The sequence below is a fragment of the Sprattus sprattus genome (assembly GCF_963457725.1).
Source record: "Sprattus sprattus genome assembly, chromosome: 9".
NCBI classification, from domain to species: domain Eukaryota; kingdom Metazoa; phylum Chordata; class Actinopteri; order Clupeiformes; family Clupeidae; genus Sprattus; species Sprattus sprattus.
The window spans coordinates 30,645,810-30,656,643 of NC_137928.1; the positions used below are offsets into that span (position 1 = coordinate 30,645,810).

Consider the following 10,834-nt stretch of genomic DNA (forward strand, 5'->3'; position numbering starts at 1 on the left):
TATGACTTGGCCAAATAAATATGTATGTGATTAAGTTATCTCAAGGATGTGGATATTTTGTTCGGACACCTGTTTTGCAGAGCAAAGGTTAATGTTTTTTTGGTCTGATCACTTCGTGTGTGGTATACCTAGTTTTCTCTTTTAGAGCTCTTCATGAATATTCACTGAGAATGTAAGAAAACCAAAACATTGTAGCCAATGGGAGATACAAAGTTGTAGGGGTACACTGTTAACAAATTACACCTACCATAGTCAAGGTAAATTCATGCCGGTATAAGACAATTTATATCACATGGTAAAATCTATCTCCTTTTTGGCCGAAGAGTGTAATTCACGATTCAGGGAATTATTGATTGTATTTTCAGCGCTCATCTCAGCCACCCGTTTGGTATAATTAGTAGTCTGTTGGTAGCATATTCAGCCTGCGTAGGCCTCTTTAGGCAGAATCCTTCTTGAGACCTGACCTCTTTGGACTAAAAGCGTTGGAGACAAGACAGATATTTTCGCAACTGATTTCCTGGGATAGTGTCGAGGAAGACTCCAACTATCTATTCTATATGAAGTACAACAGTAGAATGTCAGTGCCTGAATAGGTTACGTTTGACTGCAACAGATCAACTAGCCTACTGTTTAACTTTTCTATTTCTATAGGCCTACCTTAAAATAAATTGTCCAAACACCAACCATTGGAAATTACCTTTTGATGCGTTATTTGAGTTATTGCACAAAGGTAAAAGACAAAAATGCTTTCAGATTGTCGCCCATGTGTCACGTCTTATTTAGACAAAGTAAGTGAGTATAGCCTCCTTTTTGCACAACTTTCATCAAGATGAATTACGAAATGACATGAGAGGTAAGTGATCGACACAAGTAGAGTAAATCTGTTGTTTTGTATTTCGGGTTCCCAGTCCGCGGAAGGCATGGCACACTAAAATTCACTTCTTAAAGTAATGCAAAAAAATAGAGTTGTTAAAGATCTGGATGAGTACACAAATTGCATTTTCATCATTAAAAGACAGAATGGAAGATGAGTGCAGGTTGTGGGATTCCGAGGTTAAAATAACAACCGCGAAGCAGAATGGTGATGCAGTTTTTAAAGCACAGTTGGCTGCACCCAAACAGTACAGTACATTTCAGTGAAGGTCAAAATGTAATCTCAACATGTCTGCCTTTAGTTTAAAGGGTTTGTACTGGTTGCGTTGTTTAATTTTAATTGGTTAGAAACTAAGGCTATTCAAAGAGATACGCGAGTGGACCAATTGGACGTAGGTGTTGTCAGTAGAGGGAGTGGTTAGAAGATCTGTTTCACCGTTCGTCCATTTCGTTACCAGAGTGCGTGTATTGTATTTAGCTAGCATAACGGGGACAAGATGGCTGCGACAGGTCGTTACTACAGCGAAGGCGGCAGAGCGACTAAAAGGCAAAAAACCGAGAACGACGGAATGGTAAGAACACAATCTGTTTACATCTGTGATCAATATATACTTTTCCTCCCGTTTTTAATTCTGCATTTAAAACTAGAACGTTTCAGAAGACTTACGCTACCCGCAGTGTAAGATGCGACAAACGTTACCGCATTGCTAGCTAGGAAGTTAGCTAGCAGGAGGGGTAATGTCGGCGAGGAAGGCGCGCTTAAATGTTGTGCTTTATTCAAATGATGTACACTAAAAGGGATTTCATAGTATTGGATGCATCGTGCATCATTTGTAGAGGTCAAAATATTACAGTTAAATCGAAGAATGTTTGATGGTAGAGCGCCATGAATGTATCGAAACTTAGCCGGCATTTGCTAACGTATTGTTTGTTGAATGAATGACCTGGTCAGAAATCGGGCCACGTTTGGTTGACTTAGCCATCTAGTCATCGAAAGGAAACCATACTTTCGTAATATTACAATAAGTTCACAAATAATGTTAATTTTAGCATAAGGTATTTACCATGTCCGATGAAAAAGTTGTTAACGGCGGATTGGAGCTTCAGACCGCTAGTTTATTAATCCAGCAGGCCAATCGTATCAGTACATTGATTACAGCTAGTTGGCTAGCATTAGCTTTGTCTAACAATATATCTAATGGGGCAGTTTGACAAAAACGTTACATATCCTTCAGTGTTAATCAACACGAATTTGACTTAAAACAGTACATTGTTACCTAGCCGATTCGAAATTATATTTAATGTAGAGCCGGTTTCTTTGATCAAGCGTGGCCAAGGCTAAGCGGTCTTTTGTCTGCAACCCGTGTCACGTTGGTTACCCAAGCTTTGCCGAGTTTTACCCCCGTTACGTACCGGTACCATGTTATTTATGATACAACCAATGTATAACCAACAAACAACTTCGACGTGATGAAAATAGAAACCGATATGTTTGAGTTAAAACCTTTCCTTTTGTCATAGGAGGGCTACGAGGACCCTCACAAGACGCTGCCCTCCGTAGTTATTCACGTACGGGGGCTCATCGATGGCGTCACGGAAGCAGACCTCGTGGAGGCCTTACAGGAGTTCGGCCCAATCAGGTAATTTTTCGTATTGTTACTGTACAGCACATGCTTGCGTAGCCAATGTTGTAAACACATAACAGTACTAGTCTTTACTAAATAGGCCATGGGCGTTTCCCTTTTTCGTGCAGCTACGTGGTTGTGATGCCTAAAAAGCGCCAGGCCCTGGTTGAGTATGAGGACATGAGCGGGTCTTGCAATGCCGTGACGTATGCGAATGACAACCAAATCTACATAGCTGGCAATCCTGCCTTCATCAACTATTCCACCAGTCAGAAAATATCTCGCCCAAGTGACGCAGACGATTCACGGAGCGTCAACCTGGTTCTCTTGCTTACCATCATGAATCCCATTTATCCCATCACAACCGTAAGTTTAACAACAATTCTGTTACTTGTTGCTGCACTGAAATTGTAAGGCACGTGTGTAATTGAATTCTGTGTCTTCCCTGCAGGATGTGCTGTACACAATTTGCAACAATTGCGGTCCAGTTCAGAGGATTGTTATCTTCCGGAAAAATGGTGTACAGGCCATGGTGGAATATCCTTTTAAAATATGGGAATTTGTACAAAATAAGCCATGCATTTAGATAAGGCTCTTATTATATTCATGGTCATGTAGATGTTCATTCCTTGTAAGACCAAACTCTGATGTTACGTTTGAGTTATTTTAATGGCAGGAATGGTATGTATGCAGGGAGGACTGTCCAGCTGGTGTACAAGATGTTTCCTCTTGGTATATGGTTGTCTTCCTTAATTCAGAACACGTTCGACTCCGTTCAGAGTGCTCAGAGGGCCAAGGCCTCTCTCAATGGAGCTGATATTTACTCTGGTTGTTGCACATTGAAGATTGAGTATGCAAAGGTGAGAGGCGTGTGCCCCAGATCACACTGCAAACTACAAGTCATATTGATTCATGTTTAAACTGTGATGTGACGTGATTCATTGTCTTCTCCCCATTTCTTTCCATTTGTCTCCCCGTAGCCAACCCGCCTGAATGTTTTCAAGAATGATCAGGACACCTGGGACTATACCAACCCCACTTTGAGCGGCCAAGGTAAAACAAACCGCCAGTCAGTCTATTCTGACACTATCCAGCGCCCGTACTGCCACTGTGTAGATTAAGTGGATTACATGGAGGGTGGGTTTGGTGAGGTGGCAGACCTCTGGGGTAGTTCATGTATTCATCTAGTATATGTTCTGGCTTTCTCTTGGGACATGTCTTTACATCCATTTCTACACATTGAGCCATGGTGAGTGTGGAAGCTGATCACAAAAGCATTGATGGTTTCTTAGTATGTGGTCATCACTGGTGATCAGCCCCCTCTCCAAGCATCCAGACACATCTAAGGAGTGCAAGGAGCAACTTTATTATGGTTTATTTATCCATAGACAAGGAAGATACTTTCCAAGCTTATTGTGCCTTCTTGGTTGGCTTGGCTATGTATACCAATAAGACTATTCTTCAAAGTATTCAAGGGCTGAATTAACACTAAGTACACACTTGCATTGCAAGAAGTGAAGTGTTGGAATTTTGATGTATTGCAAATAGTTTGACAATTTAGTAAGAACTTTATTTTTAATGTTGTTGATTCTAGGTTTTTGGATAGGATTGAGGTTAAAGATGCTGTATATTAGAATTATAGTTAAAAACATTGAAAAATGAACTACAAATGGCAACAGAAGGTGAAAAAACAACGTTTTGACATGACAACACCTATTCATTGCGTTGCCCAGGTTAAGCAGGCCAATCAGTTAGAGCCCCATAATACCACTTTGTACCTCAAGAGGTGCTAGTGAGTCACTGTCATCTACAACTAGGCAAAGACAGGCTGTGGTCACGGGCACAAGCCCACATGCTGTTTTTAATCGCTAAAGTCTAGTCTTAGATGCTAAAGGTAATGTCTGTTAAGTGTTAGTTATTTGTGGAGGAATGGAATGCTACATTTTTTTTAATCTAAAGCCTCAATTACATGGCATCCTGTAATTAGTATGAGCAAGTAGCGATTTATCTATAGAATAATTTCAAATAGACTTTCAACAGTAGACCCTTGATGGCAGTGTGTGGTACATTTGGGAGGTTTGAGATCATACCGCCATTTCCTCCCCACACTGTTACTGATTCAAGGTACAGTTTCAGAAACCAGCCATTTCAACTTGGCTTTGGTGTCTAAATTCAGCCCTGTCATGCTTTGCAAGATAGATTTAACTCGTCTTGACCGTGTGCATTGGCCCACCGTCATGGATGGTTGCTCCTTGCACACTTTATAGGGCCAATCTGAATATCCTTTTTATACTCTGAAAAATCAACTGCCTCAACCCAATGCACTTGGAACACATGGAATCAATACATTTGTCCGTTCGCAATTGAAGACACACAGCTGTTTCTCAGTACCATTCCTGACACCACCATCACCACGCCCACCACCAATTCTCCAAGGACATTTCCACTTTCTGCCACACTTATACCCTGAATGCGGTGGGAGGGGTTCAAAGAAACTGCAAGAACCCGACATGCAGACATGATGATCACTCGACACATACTTCTATTGTACTACCACCGCACAGATCCTACGCCACGAAGACATCCTACTCTTTTTTTTCATGGCACAACATATGCTTCCCTGGGCATCTGGGCCGCTGGTACGCTTGGCATTAAGTTATGCTATCCACGCCCTCCCAGCGGTTGCGACGTAACCAAGACATGCGCCACTTGAGACATAACTTTAATTGTGAGTCTTGAGCTCACTGGCGTCAGAGGGACCCGTTTGACACACCTTCAGAAGGGGAAGGCACACCTGATGCAAACAGACATCTCTATGGCAACTATGGGGACCAAGTCCACACAACACCAAACTGATGACGCCTACAGACAAACATGCCCGCGATGCCCACCATAGCGCGCAGAACACGTGTGTTTCACAAACAACATGCCAACACATCACCTAAAACTGCCTCGAGTGCTCCTGCCGCTTGTGCACACCACTGACCTGTAGCACTAAATGCAACACACTGGAAGGAGTCTTACAAAACAAAGGCCACGAAGACATTGCAAACATGCCAACAAGCATACGCACTGACATGCAGACAGACCACATGCCCTTTCTGTTTCCTCTAATGCTCTGCGGTATGTCTGCTGGGAAGCAGGTGTGTGTGTTGTTTTTTTTTCTTCTTTCCTTCCTCCTGTCCCTCCCTCATCTGTCTTTGCTCTGGCTACTTTTCTCCACCGCTCTCTCCTTTCATAGTGCAGCTCTTGTGTGGATGTTTTCCTTTTTTTCCCCTCTTTTTCCCCCTCACCTTTTCCCATAAGTCTTTGATGAGGCCTGAGTAACACCTTCCGTATGATGCAGGTTGGGCATTGTGTGGCTAGTGTGGACGGCAGTCTGTCTGAAATGTGCAAAGTGCCAGCTTTATGCTCCACGTGTGACGCAAGCAAGCAAAGTGCGCTAAAAGGATCTCTGGTTGGAGAACACGGGCATCAGCTGCAGTGGCAAAATGGAAATGAGTAGTCAGTCACTTGGTGGCGGCGGAAGAAAGGAGTGGATGGACTGGAGGACCTGGAAAGGATGGATGAAATTGGAAAAGGGAGAGGATGGGGGAAAAGGAGGCTGCTAGTGTGAATTTTCTGCGCACGCTACCAGCATTGGCCTTCTCTCCTCTTAAGTGTGTTCTGTAAGTAACCACAAGCTTCTGTTGTCTTGGAAAAATGTTTTTTTTTTTTATTCACTGTTTTTTGTTTGAAGATTACCAATGTGAAACTGAACTGTGATAAATCTGTCTTCTGCAATACGGTTTCGCACAATAACCAGTTGGTTAACGTACTCCTGTGTCCAAATAAGATGGAACACCGCCTTAACTCAAAACCCTTTGTAGAATTGCTTATCAGTGGCAGCTGACGAGTAACCAACTCCTCTGGAGTTTTCTAAGGAGGCAGTTCTAATCAAATCTAATGGGTGTAGTGAATATTGAACAGGTTTCAGATCGAATAAATGTTCTGGAGCCTAAAAATGTAGCTTGTGTCTAGATGTGTGCACTGACTGTGACTCAAGACCAAGATATGTGTTGCCTAAATAAGAGAGAACTGGTAAAACATGAATTGCCAGTTAATTTTGAATCCTTTTGAGAAAATAGATATTTGAGTAAGATCTAGCCCACAGCCATCCTTATTTGGCAACTTTTCAAATTTTGACTGGCATAGTTATTTCTAATTTTGATAATGATCACAATGCGCTATAATCAGTCATAATCATCTCACGTGCACTCAAAACTGCGTGAAGGACCTTAAAGGATGCCAGAAACATGGCTCCAGTCTCTATGTAGGAAGGTTCCAGGACCTCAAGAGATGGTTTGGAATTGCGTGTAGAAAAGTAAACCGTAGTAGGTTATACCTGTCAAATCTTTATTAAACACCAAGAGACACTTATCGGGAAACCCAGTCCTGATCTAAATCGGGTTTGTCAGTCTGTGGACTCGTACTTCGTTGCCATGTTCCATTGGGACATTTACGGCGCTGACTTGTTCAAAGTTATGCTGTCTAACTATGGTTTTCTTTTCCTCATCTGACCATGGCCAAGACCTAATAAAATAGTTTAAAAGCATATAATCTGTTGTCAAGACACCCATGAAATGTAATGGACATTTTAATGTGTGTTACCTGGCCTGTGTTTGATTATTTGCCATGTGTGTACCTATGCAGATGCTGATGCAGAGGGCAATGGGAACAATGCTCAAGGTGTGTATACATGCTTGGCGCTCTTTCCTCTCAATCCTCTTCAACTACATTCTAGTAAAGATCATATCTAATGAACATCCATAGCATGGATTAGCTGTGGGGGACTGGGGGACATGCATTCATGTTTTGTAAAAATTATGTACAGTTTGCTTAGTCGCGGGCTTGAAGGGTCTTATTCTTCTATTAGTGCTCCCTTTTCTGTGGTGCCTCTTTTTCTCCCAATGTATCTTATTTCTTCAGGGTTAAGCTAGGCCTGTACCAGGCCATATAACTGGACCAGTTTCTTACTGTATCGGTCTTCAGCCTATTCATCCTCACTCTGTTCATGTCTTTCTTGGTCCTCTCAGATGTGAATGCTAACCCCAACAAGCGTGCCAGACAGCCTGCACTGCTGGGAGACCACCCTCCAGAGTACGGTAAGGATCTCTCCTCTCCTCTCCTCTCCTCTCCTCTTGAACACAACCACCATTGGCGCAGGCCTTGTGAAGCTTAGAAACAGGAATTGATCGGTTTTTTTTTAACGTGACAATTTGATCCACTGAGCATAGTGGCAGTATTTGAAGGCTGTGTTAATGTCACACAGAGAAGCTTTTTGGAACTGCAGGCTTTTTTGTTGTTCTACCCCATACACAAAATAAACTATAGTGCAGATGTCCCATTGTAAATTCTTTTTATAAACATTTTTATAGTTCATTCTCATCACGACCGCGGGGATTTGTCTGCTGCAGGTGGCCCACAAGCTTACCACGGAGGCTACCATGACGATGGCTACTACGAGGGGCGTCGCCCAGGCCCTCCCATGGGGGGACCGCGTGGAAGTGGGCCAAACCAGCGCTATGGAGGAGGGCAGTATGGCCCTCCCCCCCCACCCCCCGGGGAGTACAGCCCCCATGCGGAGTCTCCAGTGGTCATGGTGTATGGTCTGGACCCCACAAAGATGAATGCAGACAGGGTGTTCAACATCTTCTGTCTGTACGGCAATGTGGAGCGGGTACGTTTTCAGATTTTGGTCAAGTATGTCTGTGTGCAGAGAAATGGAACACCTTAATTAATGGCCCACCCCCCACACATAGGTTAAATTCATGAAGAGCAAGCCTGGAGCATGCATGGTGGAGATGGGAGATTGCTATGCTGTTGACCGAGCCATTTCTCACCTCAACAACAACTTCCTCTTCAACCAGAAGCTCAATGTCTGGTAAGAGATCTCCTACGCATAGATTTTGTTCTGAATATGTTTATACCTAAACAGGTCTACAGTGGGCCAGTGTAGTATGCGCAAGTTACTGATCATGTGAATACTGTTCCAGTGTGACTCAGTCCTCTTCTACTGTTTGTTTCCTTCAGTGTGTCCAAGCAGCAAGCAATCATGCTGGGCCAGTCCTACACACTAGATGATGGCTCCAACAGCTTCAAGGATTTCCATGGCAGCAGGAACAACCGCTTCAACTCGCCGGAACAGGCAGCTAAGAATCGCATCCAACACCCTAGCAACGTTCTGCACTTCTTCAATGCCCAGCCAGAGGCCACTCCAGAAATATTCAGCCAGGTTGGTCTAATGTACTTCAGAGTGTGGACATAAAACAGACTTTTCAACTGGGTTATCCTTATTTTTGTGTATAATTTAGAATTTCCCATTTCAGATTTGTGAGGAGCTGGGGATCAAGAGCCCCTCAAATGTCAAGCTTTTCACAGGAAAGAGTAAGTTCTTCTTCCCTGATTTTGCTTTTGAGTGTTATTTGTCTGCATGCCTTAACATATCTGCTTTTGATCAGAATAATAAGTGCAACATGAGAATGAAGTAAGAAGTGAAATTACTGAATACACTTGCAGAAATTAGTATTAATTGATATTAGTATAATTATTGATGTCTTTTTGCCCTTTATCCTTGTGCCTATCTGACTAATTCTCCAGCTTTTGTGCATCTGGCAGATGGAACTCCTGGAGAGCGCAGTGCCTCAGGCCTGCTAGAGTGGGAGTCCATTAACGATGCTATGGAGGCGCTAGCCATGATGAACCATTACCAGATGCAGAACCCTAGTGAGTAGCTATTATTCATGAAAAATGTTTAGATGCTTGTCAAATGGCTGTGGGTGGGAATGATAAATGCCATTCCTTAATGTAAAACTAAAGGTAGGACTCAAAGTAGGGTGGAAAGAGTTAGAGCTGGGTTTCTGAGGAAAAGCTGATATCCGTAGACTTGTTAGCATTAATTATAGATGTGCTTATAGTCCACATTTACATCAATTTGTCTCCGGCTGACTTGGAAGTCAGGTTTGGAGTATGAATGTTTGAAAGGTTTCTGTCTGGAAGAATGGGCATGGTATGACATTGGCCAAGGCTTCCTAGGCAAATCTCTCTGAATTCAGTGTGGAGTTTTCTCCCTCCCTTACATGAACCCAGCTTTAACATGTCAATATGTTCATATGAGTAAAATCACTGCAGTGGATCATTTTGGCATCTTGACACTTTGATAGTTCTTGAGAACCTGACATTTCAATTTTTCCTGGTTCATTGTCTGGGTAATCTCTGCTCCATATGTAGCGAACTATAAATGATGGTTCAGTCACCATTTATTAGTCTTCAATTTGGTCAGTTTGTACAAAATGCTCATGTTCCTGTTGGTTAAGTGTGTGCGTTTCTGGGACTCTTTTTAATCTGGGCTTGATTTATTATTCCTGTTTCCACCCCAGACGGCCCTTACCCCTACACGCTGAAGCTGTGCTTCTCCACTGCACAGCACGCCAACTGAGGAGGAGGAGGAGGAGCACCACCTGTCTGCAGGATGAACAGCCACAAACTACTAAAATCACTGCTCGACTTCACCTGCATTTTACCCTCTTGTGTGCAACAGGCAGTTGTTAGTGTTTTTGTGTCTGCGGTCATATTGAGTTGTCTTCATATTGTTTCAAGATTTATTCATGTATCCTTTGAGAGTTCTATGAGAATGACTGACCAACATGAATAAGGAAATGTTTTTACTTAAGATGGGGATAAGCTTTTGTACCAGTATTTTTCTTTTCTTTTTTACTGCTTTCCATCAGTATGGTTTTGTGTTATGTGTTTTAGCACCTGCCAGAGGTTCACACTTTATAAGGAGACTGCATCTTGTGTTTTGTTCTCAATAAAATTGATGAGTAATTAATTGGAGTCCTTGTCAGCGGTGCTTTCTGTTGGTGTCAGGGATTAGAAACGGTTCAAAGAACGAAAACGAAAACCGGTAAAGAACGAAATTTTGTGATGAACGTAATCGAAAACGGGAACAAAAACCATTTCAGCTGTTCCGGAGTGAAAACAATATTTTCAATTTTAAGTAACCGGTTAATAACGTTATTTTTCGTTCCAAATAACCTTTCTTGAAATATTGTGGAAATACAATTATTGTTAAAATAAATCTTGAAATAAAGTTTTATTCCGGAAGTGATGGGCTTGGCTACCTGCCCGCTAAATGTTACCCAGACCGCCTGGCTGAAGTGAAACTACTGTTGACACTAGCGAGCTGCGGGTAGCCTAACAGATCAATCCAAACTGGCAATGCTTGTGCTGCCTGTGCCCGTTACCTAGGTCAGTGTAGAGCGTGCCTTTTCGTCTCTCAAATATATCCTGTCTCC

General features: G+C 42.6%; 1 protein-coding gene across 11 annotated transcripts; it reads left to right on the forward strand.

Moving 5' to 3' along the window:
* The first annotated feature begins 1,322 nt into the window (after nucleotides 1–1,322).
* LOC308370674 (heterogeneous nuclear ribonucleoprotein L-like) lies at nucleotides 1,323–10,373 on the forward strand. 11 transcript variants are annotated; one of them, XM_080845366.1, is made up of 14 exons: nucleotides 1,323–1,445; nucleotides 2,395–2,513; nucleotides 2,627–2,864; nucleotides 2,950–3,035; nucleotides 3,262–3,358; nucleotides 3,479–3,551; nucleotides 7,191–7,226; nucleotides 7,574–7,642; nucleotides 7,916–8,217; nucleotides 8,300–8,421; nucleotides 8,571–8,772; nucleotides 8,852–8,924; nucleotides 9,138–9,263; nucleotides 9,905–10,373. In XM_080845366.1, the coding sequence occupies exons 1-14, from the start codon at nucleotides 1,371–1,373 to the stop codon at nucleotides 9,973–9,975; spliced, it is 1,689 nt and encodes a 562-aa protein (XP_080701492.1). In that variant the 5' UTR covers nucleotides 1,323–1,370; the 3' UTR covers nucleotides 9,976–10,373. The 11 variants fall into 11 exon arrangements, with proteins under 11 accessions (XP_080701492.1, XP_080701495.1, XP_080701497.1 ...); XM_080845369.1 differs by having other exon boundaries at nucleotides 9,917–10,373; XM_080845371.1 differs by having other exon boundaries at nucleotides 9,156–9,263.
* The last annotated feature ends 461 nt before the right edge of the window (nucleotides 10,374–10,834 follow it).

Coding starts and splice junctions, on each gene's coding strand:
- LOC308370674 (XM_080845366.1), top strand. CDS start 1,371: ATGGCTGCGACAGGTCGTTACTACAGCGAAGGCGGCAGAGCGACTAAA. Junction 7,643..7,915: donor AGACCACCCTCCAGAGTACG/GTAAGGATCTCT, acceptor ACATTTTTATAG/TTCATTCTCATCACGACCGC. Junction 8,218..8,299: donor TGTACGGCAATGTGGAGCGG/GTACGTTTTCAG, acceptor CCCCACACATAG/GTTAAATTCATGAAGAGCAA.